At 38.9% G+C, this 21317-nt stretch overlaps 1 protein-coding gene across 1 annotated transcript in view; it reads right to left on the bottom strand.

Moving 5' to 3' along the window:
- The window catches only part of LOC131685320 (doublesex- and mab-3-related transcription factor A2), a 62356-nt gene extending 42409 nt beyond the window's left edge, over positions 1-19947 (bottom strand). The window contains exons 1-4 of the mRNA XM_058968967.1: positions 19091-19947; positions 8834-8935; positions 8557-8758; positions 8410-8487 (exon numbers count right to left, since the gene is read on the bottom strand). Of these exons, the coding sequence (XP_058824950.1) occupies positions 8410-8487; positions 8557-8758; positions 8834-8935; positions 19091-19237 (529 nt within the window). The 5' untranslated portion in view covers positions 19238-19947. The remainder of the gene's footprint in view (positions 1-8409; positions 8488-8556; positions 8759-8833; positions 8936-19090) is intronic.
- Between the last annotated feature and the right edge of the window lie 1370 nt (positions 19948-21317).

The raw sequence follows: 21317 nt of genomic DNA, 5'->3' as shown, positions 1-21317 counted from the left end.
CAGTATTATCTAAAACTATTGTACTGTTACCAGCTGCGTCATGTTTGTCCTGGTCTGTCTGTGAGAATTTTATTCATTTGATTAATTTCATTTATTTTTTATTTTGTTTAATTCATTTATTTTATTCGTTTTATTGTTGAGGCATTCCTTTTATTCTTTTCATCCAATTCGTTAGTTTCCAATTGACAAATTCAATTTAATTTATTCTTTATAACTTTTTTTTAAACTGTCTGATTTTACTTTTAATAAGCTGAACTATTTTGATTTATTAATTTTATTAAGTTGAATTTTATTAATTATTTCATTCATTTTATCAACTGTAGACTTTTTCTCACCCTTTTTAATTTTTGCCTTTCTCATATAGAAAGGTTATGCAATCACTCTGTAAAACGTCAATCTAATCCCGGCCCAGAGGGCCGAGTGTCATATCCCATTCGACTCAGTTCGTCGAGATCGGAAAAAGTCTGTATGTGTGTGTGTATGTATGTGCGTATGCGTCAGATAATGTCACTAATTTTTCTCAGAGATGGCTGGACTGATTTGCCCAAACTTAGTCTCAAATGAAAGGTGCAACCTTCCCATCGGCTGCTATTGAATTTTGGATCGATCGGAATTCTGGTTCCGGAATTACGGGTTTAAGAGTGCGGCCACACAGAAATTTCTCATATAAACTACAGGAAAAATTTAAAATAGAATTTTTATTTTTGATGCTAAATGTCTTCAAGGTGCATGAAACGTCGAGATTTGATGCAAACTCGAAAAAAATTTGACGACAATTCACTTTTTTGGATTTTGGCACATTTTTGCCTTTCTCATATAGAAAGGTTATGCAATCACTCTGAAAAACGTCAACCTAATCCCGGCCAAAATTTTTTTCGACTCGCATAAGGTTTCTGGATTTTAACAGGGGCGTAGTTGATGGTTTACGGAGAGGGGTTACACCCCCTCTACTGTTCACTCCTCTCCTTTAAAAATCTCCTTAAATCACCCCTCAGACCACCATCCCATCCAGCCCTCATACCCCTACCTTTCAACCCCATCATCTTTAAACCACCACTATATCACAAAGCATACCAATTTAAGCTGGGGAGTCGTTCGTTCATGGGACTTTCGCCCTTCTCACATACCCACCTCCGCATGACAAAATGAGTTAGCAAGCAGATAACATTGATCTAATACTGATTAGGCTAATGAAGTATGATATATTTTTGTTTCAAGTGTTTCTCCGTCGACACGTAGCTCATCAAGTTCGTGGCTGGCATGCCATTGTGTATAAGTGCAAAGTGTACTAAGAATGTAATGGACATTTCCACAATTATGTTGAACATAAAAAACCTCCGTGCCATAGTTTAGAGAAATGAGAAAGGCACAATTGCACCGCTAGGTGGATTAAAACAGGTTTTTTTTGAATTTTGTTTGTTTTGTGCAGGACTCGAAACTGTTTTCATCTCACCTCTAGTTGGTTGCCTACTTCGCATGAGTTCTGAAAACTAATGAATGATCCTATAGTGATATGTGTAAGAAATATCTTATCTCACTGTTAGATTGATTAAATCGGCCTTTTCGAAAAAAAATATCAAAATTTGCAAAATGGAGTTTATAATTATGTTGGACTACAAAAGAAACTGAGAGTCAGGGATAACTTCTCAACTAGCATAGAAATGGATTATGTGGTTTTTGAGGTCGCTGATTACGATTCTGATAACAGAATTTGAAAATTCAAAATGGCGGCCACACAATGGCTGTAATTTTTTTACCAAATTTGCGAATTTGGTTATATCCGCCATTTTGAATTAATGAATGAAAAAAAAATGTTCTCAATGATCTCTTCGATACGCACCCTTTCCAGGTTGTATCGATCCGAAGCTCTACAGTGTTCACAGATCTCATGCTGGTGATTCGGACTCGTGAGAGTCATCACCACATTGATTACCACTGAATCGCCGGGCAGTTGACAGCTTTGATGCAAACAAATCGCCTGGAAAAGATGGAATCTTTTCCGTACTGCTGCAAAAGAAATTTGATACTTCCAAACATGTCTTGAAAAAAATTATGCTTTCGGGTCTTGCTACCCAGTATATCCCGAAAGCAATAACGGTTAGCTCGAGCTATGAAGAAACCACGAGTTTTAGGCCTATCAGCTTAAGTTCTTTTCTTCTAAACGCTTTGGAACGGATAACCGGTCATCTATCTATAACATTTAGAAAGCCTTCTCGCTCTAGCAATCTTGGGTGTATTCCAAGATATTAGGGGTTATTTTTATAATGTGTCCTTTTAGTCAATTCTGGAAACGCAGTTATGAAGTTTCCGCATGTATCTCGGGTTGGATCAACGCAATGCTTAGTAACCGCTTTCGTTGAACGTCACTGAAACAGGCAGAGATAATGAAGTATAGTATCAGCGGTTGTCTTCCGGGGGGCGTTCTATTACCTTTGCTATGGAACCTGGTTGCCGACGGCTTGCTGAGCATGGATTTCCGACCTGCGGGTTTACTGCCGAATACCAAATATTAGTTACTTGACGTTGCATCGGATCAATCTTTGAATTAATGCAACAAGTATTAAGAGCTATCATCGATGTTGGTGTTCGTTAAAAAATGAATGAATGTATACAAAAATTTGGGCAAAATTAGAATGAAAGTGGACCATTTCAACACGTGACGTAATCGAAATTGGACTAAAAAGTAATCGAAAATGTTTGAAATTTGGTAGAGTTCGAACACACAATAAAAAATTTAAAAAAAATCATGGGCCCTATTCTCACAGTCACGTCACCTAGTGACTAGAACAAAATTTCCCTCTAGTCACAAGGTGACGTGACTGTGAGAATTAGGGCATTGCAAAAAAAAATTATTTTTTTTTTATTCTCAAAGGCCCCCCTCTCATATTGTGACAAATGTCAAAGTAAGCTCAGATGCCAAATTTCACATCGTTTGGACAATTTTAGACCCCCGCCCACTTCGCTTGAAATTTTTTGAAATTGGTGGTATGGGAAAATATGGAGGAAAAATACAATAAATGCTATAACTTTTGAAGTAGCAATCAGAAAATTACAATTTATACCCCTTTTGAAAGGAAATAATCTTAGTATTTGAATGAAGAAGTTTGTTTCCGAGAAAATACGGGAAAGTGGGGTGCTGAGTCATTTTGGCCCCAAAATCCCATATTTTTCAAGATTTTTCTGCTTCGTGACGCAAATCATACATATTTTGTAGTTTTTCTAATGTGAAAAAAATCTCAGAAATCGAGCGGAACCCTTTTGACCTTAGTCCGAATACGAGAAGTTGGGGTTATAGGGCTTTTTGTCATTCATATTAAATTTTATCATTTTCTTATACATGTATCTCTATTATTCTTCAATCAATTTTCATAAAATGTAACTTTTTGAACGTGTAAAATTCTGAGGAATAAAACAAAAATAAAAACGTTAGAATTTAAATTCAGAAACATCAAACTTTTTGATATTTACTCTACAAATCTCATTTTTTTATTATTTGTCCTAATACCTCAACTTCCCCTATTTTTCCAGGAATGAATCTTTTCTCATGTGATCCCTAAGCATATTTTACACTAAAAGTAGTTAATCAAATAAGAATTTTGTTGTTAAATGGAGTTAATATGTGCGATTTTATGATAAAAATGTGAAATCGGCACTATATGTCAGATAATTTGATGTTCCTAAATTTTACCGGTAACGAATCTATTTTTGTTATAATCCTAAGGATTTTCCACGTTCAACAAGGTATATTTTATGAAAAATAATAGAGATCTATGCACAAGAAAATGATGAAGTTTAATATGAATGACAAAAGGCCATTTAACCCCAACTTCTCGTATTTGGACAAAGTTCAAAAAGACTCCGATCGATTTTTGAGATTTTTTTACATTAGAAAAACTATAAAATATGTATGATTTGCATCACGGAGCAGAAAAATCATTAAAAATATGGGATTTTGGGCCAGAATGGCCCAGTATCCCACTTTTCCGCATTTTTCTAAAAACAAAAATATCTTCATTCAAATACTAAGATTATTTCCTTTCAAAAGTGGTATAAACTGTAATTTTCTGATTGCTACTTCAAAAGTTATAGCATTTAATATATTTTTCCTCCATATTTTCCCATACTACCAAATTCAAAAAATTTCAAGCGAAGTGGGCGGGGGTCTAAAATTGTCCAAATGATGTGAAATTTGGCATCTGAGCTTACTTTGACATTTGTCACAATATTGAGAATTCAAAAAAAAATTTTTTTTCAATGCCCTAGTGAGAATAGGGCCCCATATGAATGAAAAAAAAAATAATTTAAAAAATCTAAGCATTTTGTAAAACAATATTTCTTAAAAAAATTAACTAGTCCAAAAACTTTCCGTTTGAAAGCTTTCTTAGTGTGCTCGAACTATACCAAATTTCAAAAATTTTGGATAACTTTGAAAAAAAGTTATGACTTTTCATATAAAACGTATGAAAAACTACATGTATTATCCTTATAAAATCCATACGTGTTGAAATAGTCCAATTTTGATCAATCTGCGCCCATTTTTTTGAAAACTTGATTCGTTTTATGAAGGACGATAGATAAAATTCCCAACATAGTTAAAATAACTGCCACCCTAATATATCTTGTTATATTAAAGGGGTTTAAGGGTTTTTTTGTTTGTTTGAAACGGCTCAATGCGTTAGCATAACTGAGCCGTGGATCTTTTTTGATTTTTGCAATATGTAAAAAATAAAACTTAATTTTCACTATGGCTACCCATTGGGTCTTGTTCACTCAGCTTGCTGCTGCGTGTTGAGATCCTCTTCCTTGGCGGTGAAACAGCTGCGTTGTCTGCCGCAACTAGAGAGTCATTCAGGTCGCTTTCACTCGTGTTTTTGTTTACGTCCATGTTGTCATCGGTACTGCATTCATGTTGCTCATGTCGGATTTTCTTATTTGTTTTTTTTTTGTGCTTACAGGTTGTAGATCGGTTTTCATCGGCATCAGATTCATTTTTGGTGGTGTTGATTGTTGGTTTGGAAGCACTAGGTGTAATCGTTGTATTTTCGCTGTTCGCAACGATAGTTGGTTTAGTCGTCCTGGGCCATATCGTTGAGTTAAATTTGTTAATACACGGTCGTCATTCGTTGGTTTAACAACCGGTTGTGGTTTAGCATACGACGACTGTTTACCGGTCTTGATCGTAGCAGATGGAGTTTCTTTAGCAGCATCCGAGCAAGGTTTTCCGCGGAGAAGCGGTTGATCACAGAACTGGCACGTGGGAATCTGCCCACGGTACGTGACCAATGTTCGCTGATTAAATGTAACACCTTGTTTTTTATAATGGTCAGATATGAGGGGATAGGTTTTGTCGGCCGCATTCTCACCACAAGAACTCTACTGCTGAGACCTGGGAAGAAGCTACTCCATGTGTCTTCCGTAATGGTTTCCACTTCACCGTATTGTGACATGTGTTGTTTGATAACAGCGGGATTAGTACGCGGTGCCAAGTCGCGTAGCTTAACTTCAATAGTGTCACGGTCTACGTAGGTTGGGATGCTGTATAAAATGCCATTACATTCGACAATGTGCTTCAAGTTGTTCTGCGTAGCAAATGATTCTGCTTGTTTACCGTTTTGGAACGTAATCAGTACCTCATGACGTACATGATGGAATTGGACAGTTGCTATATTGAGCTTCATGTTCAACTTCACGGATCGATGATCTTACCGAACATTTCGAAAAGTCAACATCACTACAGTTCGGCCGAACCGGGCTATAAACTGGCTTGACATTGTCACTCATTGTTTGTTCACGTCTCACACACTAGGTAGTAGATATCGAATTTTGTTTTTGCAACTATAGCAGCGGAGCAATTTTTAGCTTCTGAACTGCGCAAGATGAGAAACCGAACTGATGAGGGGTTAAGGGGTGTATATATAACACTACTGTAGAATACGGAAAAATAGGCATATTTCAAGAATTTTCCTACACACCAAAAATATGAATTTTATCGTTGACGTAATTATAGAAAATAACCCATTGGGTATTTTTTCTCGAAAATTTAGACAGAAGTAGTTTAGAGTGTATTATTTACACTGTATTTTTACCGTAGTCAATTTTTCGAAAATTGGAAAAAATGGCGTCACCCGCAACACAACACAACATGGCAAATTGATTTTGCGCAAGCACCAAGAAAATCCTCATTTCTCTCATCGAGACATCAGAAAACAAGTATCGGACGGAAGTTGAAATGTGGTCAGAATGGATGTTCTATTAATGATCAGGGTCACAAGCGTTTAAGTGGGATTCCAATGCTTCGCTAAGGGATGTAACCAACAAGTTGAATCTGTCCAAGTCTTTCGTTCAGAGAGCCGAGGAACGAGAGGAACTGCATATGTACAAAGTACAAAATGCTCGAAATTTTGACAAAGCTTCGTTATCTCATTATGGATAATGAGACCTGCGTCGAGGCGGACTTCCGGCAGCTTTCGGGGCTTCTGTTCTTCACCGCCTAGCACAAGTTTGATGTTCCGGAGGAAGTAAGGAAGCAGAAATTTCCAAAATTTGCCAACAAATACATTATTTGGCAAGCGATCTGCTCATGTGGCAAACGGAGTGCGCCAGTTGTGACCGTGCCGGGACTGTAAACGGAAAGATCTACTTCAAGGAGTGTCTACAGAAGCATCTGTTTCCTCTGTTGAAGCAACGATCTTCTGGCCGGATCTAGCTTCGTGCCACTATTCAAATGTTGTCCTGGAGTGGTACGAAGCCCCGTTGGGGTCACTTTCATACCCAAGGACATAACCCCCTTCCCCCAACGCGCCGGATCTAAGGTCCATCGAAAAATACTGGGTACTTATGAAGCACGCACTACGGATGCAGACCAAGGAGGTCAAATCTGAGGAAGACAGGTAATTTTTACAGCATTTTTTCCGTGATGCAATTTGATATGGGGCGCTCTTTAAACTTCGCACTTACACAATCAAACGTGGATTAGACCATTAATTTGTGTATCTTTCTTCCATCAGTATAATGCTTCAATAATTTTGGTCACCTTTTTGGCATGAATACTACTCCATCCATCGGTTCTCCTACCCCTTCATGACGAAAAAAAAGCAAAAAGTAACCAATTTAATGGAAGATTAAATATTTCCAGTTAGCAAACACTTCGGGAAATATCTTCAAGCACGGTGTCTCATCCTAACCGCAACGATCAGAGGAGTGAAATAACGAGCTGCTCTTCACTGCTCTCGAAGTTAACTACGGCAGTTCATCCCCTTATCCCCATGGTCGAGTAATGCACCTACCTACCTACCTACCAACCGTACCGACTGATAGTGACGGTTCCCATCCAAATCAAACAACGGCTTCCCCTCGGAAGGAATCCCCTACTTTGTGGCAATACTCTGATGACGATGAAGATGATGATGCCTGTTGATGGTAATTATTTTTCATCAAATCATCACCATAAAATCTTCGGCACACGTCCCCGGGGGTTGTAGAATAGAGACACTTAATTCTTTCGCGGTTTCCGATGGCAGGGGATGGCGTAATTAGACCGCCAAGTATGAGGTAAAAGTGGCAACCGAAGTGGATTCTTACGGAATATAAGATGATTCAATGCAAACGAATGAGAATTTGTAGCGTTCATTACCTCTCGAATTAGCGTAAATATTTTTCACGTGATGTGAAGTAATTTTATGAACTTTGTTACTCTTATTTTTGTCGATTAGAGATTTTTTTCTATTTCCTTCTTTTCCCCATGAGCTGTTCCTGATCTTAATTTTTTTAAACAATTGTACTTTAATAAATTTTTTCTATGATGATTATAAATTCTATTTGAAGGCTTGTGAAATGGCGTTATTAGTTTCCTCCTACATTCAATATTTATTTTTTCTGGGTAGTGTTAAAACACATGACATTTATAGCGTAGACCAGTGCAATCGCATAAAGGAGTTTTTCTACTCGTACACTTATATTAGTCTAGCTATCATCCGAATAACTTATTGACTTATAATGTAGTCATAAATCCTTTCGTTTCCAATATCGTTTTGGTCAAAAACCTATCATCCCTTACGAGGCTCATCACCGTTATGGCCAAACATAAATTGCAACACTGTCAAAATGTGCACTTACGTCGCCGTTTGCTCAAGTGCACTTCACCGTAACCAACGTCACTGTAATATAATGTCTCCATTGCACAAATGAAAATGACATCATAGAAGCGGACAAACACCGCATTATCATTGCCCCGATCAACCAAACAACCAACGTATTATGTTTTTTTCAAGCGGGGGTGGCGCTTACCATGCCCCTTGAGAGGACGCAACACTAAACACTGCTCTCATCGAGTGCCATTAATCAAATTTAAAACAGAAGCTTGAAAGTGTAATAATAAATTCATCGACCATGTTCCGGGGCCGCACTTACCGGGACTGTCGGGTTCACTCTGATCTGGCGAATAGGCGGAGTTGATGCGTTCCGGTCGGAGTCGAGGATTTTCGGCTTCTGTAGTGAAGCAGTGAAAAAAATTTGAAACATAAATTATTGTACTTCGCCAGCAAGCAAACGACTTACCTTCTACCGTTCCATAATTTCCCCGATTCCCCCCATCGGAATCGTTCGGAGGCGACGGTATCCCCGTGTGGAACTGTCCCACCGACGACTGCCCGTTGCTGTCCGGCATCGGTTGACCGACCGTGTGAACGCCACCGGTATACAGTAGTCCCAGATCGCGCACTTCATTTTCTTCCTGAGCTTGCTGCCGGCGCAGGGCCACCTGGAACGAAAGAAAAGCCTCCTTAGTAAATTGGTAATCCTTACCCAACCAACCAAAAAAAAAACTCAAACTTACCTGAGCCGCCATCACCCGTTGCCGTTCCGCGATCAGGGTACACTTCGCACAGACGCAATCCCGCCAGCGGCAGTACCGTTTGTGACCTTTCAGGGCGCTTACCTGTGTGGAAATAAAAATAAAAAAAAAATTGTAAAAAGAAACGATAAAACAATTCAGAAACTTGTTCGCAAACTGAAAATCTACAGAAACACCTCCTCGCGGCTCTGGCGGCGGCGGCGACGATGGTGGGACACTTGTCGGCGCCACGCTACACGCTTCCCCAAGGAGCAGCTTTGATTGTTTAAATTTTAATTAAATCATTATATGGCAGTTGAGCGGGCCGTGGAAAATTTACGGTGCAATGCGACGCCTTCGCCGACGCCGCCGCCGTGCTGCATATAACTACGTTCCAAACATTAACACAATGCGAGGAAATTCTTGCACTTTATTCTTTGGAAAAAGGGAAACAATTGTCGAGCAGAATTCAAAAGGGGGGTTCTACCTGTACACAAGTTTGACTTTGAAGAAATCGTTTGGCTCGCGGGGCGAAAACAAAGGATAATATCACAGTTGAATTACTTCTTCTCATTTATTTGGACTACGTCGCTAGACTTGCGTACTGCTCAGTGATTCGAGAAAATACTTGGAAAAGCGGAAACGCACTAACCGTGGAAGTGTGTATACAATGGTCGTTTACCGGTTAAGGGCTGTGTCTATTGTGATAGGTAAATACAATCTAAATCACAAATAAATCGAAAAAAATGTGTGAAGGGACGTAAAGGTAACATTCATAAATAAAGTAACCTAAATATTGCCCAAAATTCACCGCCCATGTAGTACATAACGAATATTTTTTTGATAATTTTTCTTCTACAGTGAAAACACTATTCCAAATTTTCCCCCTGGGAAGAACGCCAGCATCCGACCACAATTCGTATCGGCCGATGGTAATGATTTACACGCTTCATTTATCTGCCGAATCTCAGCATTTTTTGCAACTTTGTCGACATTTGAACAGCCAAGCAAATTCACTTTTCGCTGAGATCTCAGTAAAAGCTATAATTGTTTGCTGAGACTCGGGAACTATTTCACTGAACATTAGCAAACAAATGACACTTTTCCGAGATATCTGTATAAATATTTACACTACCAGCTAGTGGGAGTTAGGATGGTTAACACACACACATATATCTGTATAAATATTTACTGATTACTCGGCTGTGCGGGAAATTTCCGAGCTCAACTAAGAGTGTATCCGGAAACTTTTGTACTGTATCCTTGGACAAAAAGGGTTTGGCGCCGGACTTTCCACAACTTACGTATAGTAAGTTGTAGAAAGTCCGGCGCCAAACCCTTTTCTAAACCTCCGCGGAACTAATTTTACAGATTGAAAGTAAGCTGCTCAATACTCTTTACTAGGAGGCCCACCTCTGATTAGGCTTTCACCTGGAGATTTTTAGTAAACTGTGATAATTTAAAAAAAATATGAGTAGAGTGGGGTCAAGTAGGTCAGTTTTCTTTGGTGAGCTCGTGCGATGGTATTTTTGCACTGATTTTGACAAGCAAACACTCATTGGAAAGATTATCATTAGTGCCAGATTTTATGCGTGGCCAAATATTTTTCAAGCTAAATCCAATAAGGCGAAGCTACTTTAGGTTAAATGCAATCCATTGAAATCATTCGGGTAAGAAAATGAGAAGGTGACAAATGATGTGAAAAATCATGCAACCGCGGAAGGAAATGTTGAAAAAAGATGTTTTTTCAGCAGCTGCGTCTGGTTTTGTACTTGCTGATGACTGCTTCGGTGTCCTCGTCGTCGCCAGAGTGTGGAATTGAAGTTGTGCATTGCGGCTCACGTGTTTGCATAGCTAAGCGACGATCACGTTTGCGCTTCGGAGCATTTTTTTGGATTCCGTTTCGATCTTTTTTTCGATTATCTACATCAATAACACCTTTAATTATTATATTGTTAACTAACGCTAAATATCTGACGCACTTGCATTGATGACGAGCACTTTCCTTTCACACGAGCATATAATGTTTCGAACGGTACCTTGAATTGTTTAGAGGTTGGTCGAATGCAGGCGCCATCTTGAACAAATGCAATTGCGTTCTTTATCTCCTCTTCACTTCGTTTCGGCAGTAGAAAGAGAGTGAAAGAGGCAGGAAAGCGGTACTGTGCGGAAAGCACACTGCGAAGCGTATGGTTATTCGTCACCATAATCGCCAGAAGTGGCTCCAACAAAGGAGCAAAGCTATCCTTCCGGGCCAACAGTCAGCGGTAATACCGAAAAAACTCGTTTGAAACAAACCAATTCAGTACCATAGTCGTCTCACGAGACCCGGAGGTCCGGAGATCGTTTCCAAAAACCGGAGTCTTCGGGTCAAACCCCAATCTTTACTGATAATTTCTTTGTTGTGCAATGGTTGTTTAAATAGTTCCAAAGATGCGTGAAATATTACATGCTGCACAACTCCATGCCAAATCTGTTAACGACAACTGATAGTTTCTTAAAAACAAAGAAAATATTCATTTTAAATTTTCCATCAGGAGTGAAGTTGACTTGATCGTTGACTTCATAGCTTGTGCTATACGACCGTTTCTTCGTGAGGGAAAAGTGTGTCTGAAGGGGAAATTGGAGCTTAGGCTTGCGAAAGTCGCCCATATTCAGTTTCATCACCTGTGCCATTTGATACGTTACCCCAAGCAGAATGTTACGTTACGCAGAACAGTCCAACTAGCGTGGTCGAAAGTGACAGCATTGGAATTGAGATAGGCAGATAAAATAAAGGTAAGACTGCACGCTGTGTTACCACAAGTACAGATTTATCTACAAAAGTATAGATTTTTCAAATTTTATCGGTACAGATTCTGTACGGTACAGATTACAGATTTTTGTGGAAAGGTACAGAATGATACAGATTTTGGTGCTAAAATTGCAAAACGATTTTTTTTTTGACATTTGTAATAAGAAATGATATTGAGAAAGTATGTACAGAATATACAAACTATCAGAAACTAGTGTTTTTGTATTGGTGTGGAATCAAGATGGCCATTGCAATTCAACACTTCGAAACATATAACTGGCTAGGCGAATGAGCTTTCGGTTGAAAACTTAACAAATTTGTCGGACATCCAACCTGCCCGAAACACATCTAAAGGAATAGACTTTTTCGGTAGTATCCAACGGGAAAAACAAAACCGAAATGATGAGTTAAACGAAAGCACTTATATGAAAAACATCATCCCAGAGACAGGTTTCGAACCGGCAACCCTTGGGACTCTGGCTCAATGCACAAACGCTTTATGCTCTCCCTGGGCTGGCCCTGATTATCGCATTAGTGATAGTGATCGTACCACTGCCTTTAAAGCGGGATCACACTCAACCGCCGATGCCACGCAACACATTTGATCAGTTTAATTTCCATGCTAGATACCTAAAAAAACTGAATTATTTGCTTGATTCGAACAATGGGTTCGATACCGTCATACCTCTGTTAGCTGGGAAAGGGACCAGAAATCGACAGTCTTCATTAGCTCTGTCAGCTACCGAAGTAGGATGGGTAATGAGCTAAAATTAGACATCAGGCGATAATAAGGACTCCGGCCTTGGTATCTAGCGTGGAAATTAAATAGAGGCAGGGGGTACGATCACTATCACCAATGCGATAACCATGTGTTCTTGCTGGGACATCATATCCCAGGGATAGCATAAGAGTTTATACATTGGGTCGGAGTCCCAAAGGTTGCAGGTTCGAATCCAGCTTCTGGGGGGATTTTTTTTTACATAATTGCTACCGCCTAAATCACCATTTCGATTTGTTTTCCACGTTGGATACAACCAAACAGTACGAAAGGTATGTGGTAAAGCAGTAGCACAACAGTTAAATTTAAAGAAGTCAAATTGGTTCCGAGCTAGCTCCCAAAATCGTATTACTAGTTGTCTTGTCTTAGCCTTGGGCGAGTTTTGAGTCGAACTAACTGTATCCAGCACCACAAAAATCCTCTGTGAATGGTTTGTAATCCAATCATTCAAAAAGATGTGGTACCTGAAATATTAGGTTTTATTTTTTATGTTTCGAATTCATCTCGTCAGTAACTAGCACCATCTGGGTGTCTAGTTAGACGATCTATCTAAACTAGTACCCAAATTCGCACTAGTTAGACACACAAAAAATCCAAACAGTTCACACGACACATGTGATCGTTCCGAGTGATGTCCCGGGAAGCAAGCACAGAAGGCTCAGATTTGCTGACGAGAAAGCGAAAACGAACTCTTGTCTTTTGGCTCGGGAGCCAAACGCCTGGCCGTATGCAATTTTTGTTTGTGTCTAACTAGTGCTAATTTGGGTACTAGTTTAGATACATCGTCTAACTAGACACCCAGATGGTGCTAGTTACAGACGAGATGAATTCGAAACACAAAAAATAAAACTTAATTTATGTTAGGTTTTGTGCCCTTAATGCACAAAAGAGGTTCAGTCCAATTTTCCCTTATGGGAATTTAAGATTGTCTGAAATATTTCTAACAGAAGTTACAGATTTTAATCAATTTGTAAGCTATTTCGAAGTATGCATGACATTTACAAAAAATACGAACATCATTTTTGAAAAATCTTTCGACAACCAAAACAATCGATATTGAGCGCCAACAGAAAACAAAAGTTTTGTGAAAGTTTAACATTTAAGCAATCTGCAGATTTGTCTAAATATCATTCGCAGTCAGGCGATTGACGGAGCATTTTTTCAGAAGGCTTTATAGCAAGATCAGTACACTGAAGAGACAATTCTAGAATCTGTGACCAGTTGCTAAGAAAATTGGAAGCATTCAGCCTTATGTCGATTAAAGATAGGCGACAAATTTTTGCTTTTAGTATCCCCTGACTTGTCTTTCTCGTTTTATATCACACGTAATTTATATCTCTTTTTTTTCGTATTCTCTAGGCCCGTGTTTAAATGAATTCTCCTGGAAAAGATTTCGTGAAACATGACGCAGAAATATTCAACCGTGACAGCTATATCGAAAGTATGCTAAAAATTATCCTGTCTAAAGCAAGCAAATGACATTTTTTCCGGCTAATCTTATAAATGATTACCGCATTTACTTTCCCGTTCACGTAGTCGAGATCAACGGTGTGGTAACCGATATGAGTTGGCCATGCGTTGGCGAACGGGTTCCCGGCGGACCTTCTATCCAGTAAGTGAAGAGTGTTTGAATAACAATGGCACAGAACCTCTGACCTGCCGGGACTGCTGTTACTAATGAGCTGTTGTCGTCCTGTCTTACAAATAGTAATGCAGTTTGAGGTTGATCATATACCGCGTGGACAAAAAATATTTCGTATTTGACACCCTCTTACCTCTCAATGCACAAGCGTGGACAATTGCTATACTTCTACCCCCTACCAATGATAACCACGATGACTATTAATTATTTGACGGGTAATTTTATAAAAAAGGGTGATCTGAATCGATCAAACTTTGACTACCTAATCTGTGTAGACTTTTTGAGACTTTTCTGAATCTTATTGCTGAAGAAAGTCCTTAAAATGTGTAGGTTTAAGAGACGTTTTTCTGCATTCACCATAATAACACAAGATTGAAGAATTTCACATTCTAATTAAGTAAAAAATATGATGAAAATTCTACGTGGACAATTACAAAACCCCGATCCCTCTCTCCATGGACAAGCGTGAACTTATTCGTACCATCTACCCTCCGCCAAATTTTGCCGAATTTCAACAAAAAGAAGTCTTCCAGAAATTGTGGTCTATATCAATTGCAATCGAATGATGTATAAAAAACGTTTATGTCATCACTTTGACTTCAAAGTTATTGACTGAAAACACATCGATAATGTGGTACAAGCTCCATCGGTGATTTTAGTCCATGTCCGATGCTGCATTCACCGCAACACAATTTATTGACCTATCAATTTTCATATGAGGCTGAAAAAATCGGGTCAAAAAGTCTTCACTGTATATTGAACGATAGTGAATAAAATGCGCAACGAAATATTCGCTAATTTATAGGGTTAAAATTGAGTTAATAACTATCTGTTATAGGACGAACAATAGAGATCCGACCAAGTCTAAAACTCACGCTCTTCCACATCAAACCCCCGCATACGTTCTGAAAGCAAGATTTTTGAAAGTTCTATATTTAGTTTGATATGTTTGGAGCGATTTCAAGACGACATATTACAACATAACGTTTTTATAACATCAACCCACCAACTCGGTGTGGAGCCGAACCGCACCAGAACGATGCTATGCGATCATTTTCACCTTTACCTTTGTAGCAATATGGACTATCACTGGAAATCTGAAGCAATGCATGAAGAGCGTCGTGTCTTTCGTTCCGTTGATCTTCCAGTGAAAAAACAAAAAAAAAATTGAAGAAAGGCGGTGTTATTACCTTTTCCCCTAAACCCAGATGACGTTTTTCCCATAAAATTGATGTGTTGTGCTCTGAAAATTGCATTAAAAAATTCTTATCCACAAAATAAAAATGTAGGGGAACCCGGGACTATTCGGACCTACCTAAGCAAATCGCCCTTTTCGATAGATAGATTCGAAAGAATTTATCGGTCAAAGGTCCCAACTGTTAATTTAAAACTTCAGCTACATTTTGGTGCCAAAAAAGTTCATTTTCATCACTCCATGGCAGCGCTAGGCGACGATTTGCAAACCTCTACGTTTTTCCATCCTTTTACAATGTAGGGGTAATTCGGACCTCGGAGTAAGTTGCTTTACAAAAACATAATCTGATTCGTCACAGCTGTCGATTGACGCGTCATGTATGTATATGCTTTGCTGTGGCGTGTGCAATCACGTGCATAGCCGCAAGCCGCTGAACGGTGGTTGATGGACTAGGGGGTCCGAATAGCCCCGTACGCTCATTCCCCACAAACGTGGTGAGCGTCTTGCAAAGATCCGTGCCTTCACCCAAACAAAAATCGTTCCATAAAAAGGGAACCTCAAGCTTTCCAAAACAAATACCTGTTATTTATTTTTTTCAATTTTTATTTGTTACTTTAATCACGGTTTTACCAAAATAATGATATTTGTTTTGAGGATGGCAAAAAAATTAAATTTTCACCGTTGGAATTTGCAAACGTGGTCTGGTGGGTGCCGTCAGTTGGAAAGTTGAATGACCGAGGCGTTGAATCTGAATGTCAGTTTCGATAAGCAGAAATAGTTGACTGATTTAGCTAAATAATTTTAGCATCACACTTGCTTCCGACAAATCAAAGAAAACACATCGCACTTGCTTCTCTTGTGCCGAAGAGACTTTCTTTCAGATTTCTGTTTTTAAATTATTGTAATTTATCCAATTTCTGTGAATCTTTTGCAAAATTGCTTGTCAGCGGCAGTTTTCGTGATACGAAGATGCTTGCAGTTACACTTTCTAAGGCAATTCAAACAATCTGCTCAGTAATTGGTTCGTTTTTAATTAGCTCAAATTTTTTTACAATCCTCATCAAGATTGTAAAAGATGCATGACTTCTTGAAGAAAGCTGTAATGCTTTTTGATTACAGGTTTGTTTTACCAACATTTAGGAAACAATTTCAATCAACGTTGTTCCACCTACCGTTGAATGTTGTGCGGATAACGAAGACGTAATGTGTTTTCGAAAATGCCGTTTTCGTCAAACCGAATTGAGAGGATCAGAGCAAAATTCCGAAAGCACTCGTTCTGAGTGCATAGAAAAGATAGAAGAGGTGCTCTTGAGGCTTCTTAGATACGAATAAAAAACAGATCGTGAGACTGCTATATACTGAAGACATAAAATCGAAATTACTGGACTGATAGATTCAATCAGTCACAACATTTTAGTCGCAACAGTGTTGCGAACTCGCATGAACGGAACGAATTCCTCGCATGAAAGTGAAATTAAGTGTCAATGAAAATGATGATGCGTTAAAATGACGCGAAACAGTGGTTCTGTTATATCTATTTCCAACAATAAAAATAATAAAATGAGTTTTACTGGTTGTCCATCAGATCTCACGCAAGCTCTTAACCTTTGCACGTAGATACCTGTTTACGAAGCAGAGAAATATTTTTTCCTCACCAACAGCGTATAGGGGTTTGTTCATAACTTTCTCGCTATTGAACACTTCCGTGTCATAATCGTGGTTGCTGCCTTTATGTTCGCAAACATGCTTGCTTGTTACCTTTATGATTGTGAATTTCCTTAATGATTGTGCTGGCTGTATATTTTGATATTGACGCAGCTTTTGCCGTTGCCAATATAACCTGAACATATGCCACATATTTGGTAATTGTTTGTGTTCAGCGGTAAATAAGTCGCAATGTGACGTTTTTTCACAGAACTGGAACGTACTAGTTTGCATTTGATATATGCAAAGAATACTATATGTAATTGTACTATCGCATTATGTTTTGTACTGCATTTCTCCCGGATACAGCTTACATTCAGATACATATCACGTATCTGCAAGCAAGCGGTATCCGATCTTGTTACCGAACATTGATTCTCTCACCGTCCATTTATACGAAGATCTTAATTACAGCATTGTCACACACAACCTTTAAAATTTAATGGCTTTAAATCATTCAAAATCAATGATTTCGCCTGATCCAATTTATTAAACGCTATGAGCGCAGAATACCTGAGGTGGTAGAACTCAATAAAGGTGGCTCTCGTAAGTATAGCTTCCATTTTCACTTTCAGAAAATGTTCCTCATCACAAATACTCGGTCTTATACGAATCATAACTAATCACAGTAGTTGGCCGGCGCACCACTTCTTGCTTCTGCGACTCACTCATCTCGACAGCTTACTAGGGCATAGTATAGAAGTTTCCTTTGTTCTTCAGACAAGGAACACAATATAAAAGTAACTTTATTTGTCGTTCGCTTCCTACCGGCTGGGACAGAAGCATAAACCACACTGAATTTCATGACCATTGATTTTGGTTGTTGGAAACAGCAATCTTCGCTGATAATAATGTTTTTGAAAATTTATTTTCAAAACATTTCGGGAGGGGCTTTAGCCCCCTAGCCCCCTACCCCCCTCTAGCTAAGTGCCTGATTGCGGTTCCACGAATATGTACGACAGTCAGAAAGTCTTACGATTTTCTGGGAAATCGAGGCGGTCCGAATTACCCCCACGGTCCTAATAGCCCCGGGTTCCCCTATACATAAAAAAGATATCGTGAAGGTAAGAAAAAAAATTACGAACTATTGAAAAAAATGAAGATCTGTTGAATACTTTTTTTTGAAACCTGTAATTCTATCTTCGATCCATTGCTCGGATCTCTATGAAAATTTGGGAAAATATTCGCAAGAAGTTACACTTTTTCCAATGTTCTGAAAATAAAAAGGGTATGTAACTCCCTAAATATTGGGAAGTGGGTAAAAAATCTTTTTGCACGTACTATCAAATACCAACTGTTTCGAAGAAGCTTTGGCTACGGTTGACTTGTTAAAATTTCTTTGCACTAGCAAAATATACACGTTATTGTAATTCTTTTGATATCATTAAATAGCTCATAAAATTTTCTACTAATCAAAGCCCTTATAACTGTCAGCTAATAGAAATAAGTACCATTTTAAATGGAAACATTAAGCACTTATGGTTTGCGATAGTTTTTGGTGATTTTTTGGAGTTTTTTGGTAGTCAGGCCACACCCTTCATGCAGACAACCTGCTACACCTACGAGAATCAGGTAACATGTCATTGAAACGTTGGGTATTTAATTGGATTTTAACACTCTTAACAGTTTTACAAAACTTGTTCATTCTTATGTTCAAAATGATTGAGACTATTATTCTTAGAATTTTAAACGGTTGTCTCGAATATTTTTTATGACCCTAGTCAACGATAAATCCAAAAAAAAAAAAGTCGTGGTCCCAAATCATATAGACCCTTTAAAAGACAATACATATTATCTGTGCAAAATTCATATCCATCAAAAAACCATCAAATGCTCTCGATAACCCATAAATACACCATGGTTTTTCTATGTCTACTGGATCATGATGATGATGTTTTCATGCGTTACTTCCATTTCAAGCATTTTCAGTAAATTCAGTGAAAACATTAAAATCAAAAGCTATCGCATTGCCTTGGGTTTCCAATTTTTTTTTGCGGCAAATGAAGACTTATCCTTCTTTAGCAAGAGAACCGTTGGTTTCAATGTTAGCTACGATAAAATGTCATTATTTCACACTCGCTATTTTCCCAGTACCACACACAACCACAACCCCCCAAAACACGAACCACTAATATCAGAAAACTCACCACACCATGATTCCGACAGCGGGCACATTTCGGTGTCCGCTGGTACCGTTCCGAGGCAGCCCGCAGGAAAAAGGCCGGTGGCAACGCACCCAGAACCGGGTGCTGTTGCATCAGATTGGACATATCAACGCCACTTGGTAAACTCATGTTCCGCTACACACAAACACCACTTGACCTATCTAATCTCACTAAAATCTTGTGACCACTTTATAATTGTTATTGTTATCACTTTGCCTCGCTGATGTGGCCACCAGATATTTCCGATCGGAGTTAAACACCCGTTTGCGGAACCCCTCTCCTATTACCCCAGTGAAAACTGAGGGAACACTTTCGAACCACTCCAAACTTACTCACTTCTAAAACGGCACTGTTCCAATATACCCGCACTTGACACAATTTGAAACATTATCTCCGAAGCGCAATCTATTAGTGAAGGACCCACTCGAAATTTCGTTCCCGGAGACCCTGGGTCGATTCACGAAAAAACACACGAAAACGAAAAGAAATATCTCTCACTTCTCCTCACGTCATAACCGGCCAAACCTTCAAATGCTACTGATTCAAAAATGTTTTAACAATTTCTATCTTTCCATTCCATGCTGCAATGCAACAACATCGCTATATCTCACTCACCCGAAAAAAGCGTTTTCGTTGCGCCCAAGGGGGCGGTATGGAATGGACGACGAATGCTAGCGAAATATCCTCACCACCCCGACCTTGTGCGGGAGCGAGATGGCAGCAGTAAACCCACTGGATGGGATATAGCACAAAAACCACCACCTCGCCATGTACATAAATGAAATACAATGATACAACTCAGCCAACCAAATCTAACCAAATTGGAAATAACACAACGTTCCCCGTTCTCTTCTTAGCGCCCCTTGCCAATGTTCGACGATGAGAGAACCCCATTTGCATTGGAACGATCGCCAGCATCGAGCAGCTGCTACCGTCGCGCTACTGGCTCCTGGTGGGGTGTATGCAACGTTACGAACGCTCTATAGACGAAGACGAGAGTCTGGCGCGGGAATGGTGGCAAAGGGAAAAAAGCGAGAATCTCTCAAACAAAGTGGAATGGAGTAAAACAGATGAACGTAGATATAGGTGTAAGCCATCATCGATTGCTGCTGGCAAGACGAAGCTGGGAACTATATGGAAGCTAACGACACTAGCGGTAATCGTACAGGGCCGTACTGAGGGGAATTTGATCGTGTGAAATTGTCGTTTTCGGCGCCGTGGAAAGGTGAATTTTAATTGTTTTTGCCCTTATCTTATAGGAAGGTTATGTGACTGTCAAAAACCAAGGCTCATAGAACCGAGTTTTACATACCATTCGACTCAGTTTGTCGAGATCGCAAAATGTATGTGTGTGTATGTGTGGACTTGTTAGCAAAATGTTCACATTGATTATGCGGAGATGGCTGAAATGATTTATTCAGAATTAATCTCAAATCTTGGTGACATAGAAAATCTATATAATATTTCCACACCGATTTCTCGGAAATGGCTCAACAAAGCTAGTCTCAAATGAAAAGTACAATTTTCATACCGATGGCTATTGAATTTTCCATCAATCCAACTTTCGTCTTCGGGATTAATGGGTGAGGAGTACGATCACGTAGAAAATTCCGATTTGAATAGATACTTCAATGAATGTAAATAGATGAAAATTTCATTTAAAAAACAAATCTAAAAACTGTAAATTTTTAGTTCCATGTCACTAACAGCCAACATCAACGGCCCCGAAGGAAATATTCATATTTCAAATTGACATCCCAAGTAGCATTTCTAGTTTTATAGCACATTACAAGTGCATTCTAAATTTTAAAAAGGCCTTCAAGAGTGCTATAAAACCTCAATTGTCACTAGAGATCACATCGATTTCTCGGACATGGATAACCCGATCTGGACCACTTAATAACAATTTATGGTTTTACATTCTACTGAATTTTATTCCGATCCGACTTGTAGTGACAGCGTTACAGAAGGCAAACCGAAGTCGCTTTAACCACATTAAACACCGTAAACAGTTCCGAAAGTGCCGCGAAATGTGGCCATATTCCAAAATTAATAAAGACACGTAGAATTCTCGCAGATGGTTTGGTCTGTTTTCAGAAACTTAGTCTCAAAGGAAAGGTGTGTTATCCTCTTACTGAACCGAAGCTTAGGTACTGCTCTTTCAGAATCTCTTATGATAAACATATAGGGATAATTGATTTCCAATTTT

Source organism: Topomyia yanbarensis, chromosome 1, assembly GCF_030247195.1.
Source record: "Topomyia yanbarensis strain Yona2022 chromosome 1, ASM3024719v1, whole genome shotgun sequence".
In the NCBI taxonomy this organism is placed as follows: domain Eukaryota; kingdom Metazoa; phylum Arthropoda; class Insecta; order Diptera; family Culicidae; genus Topomyia; species Topomyia yanbarensis.
The sequence above is the reverse complement of the archived record's forward strand: the minus strand, read 5'-3'. Positions and strand labels throughout refer to the sequence as shown.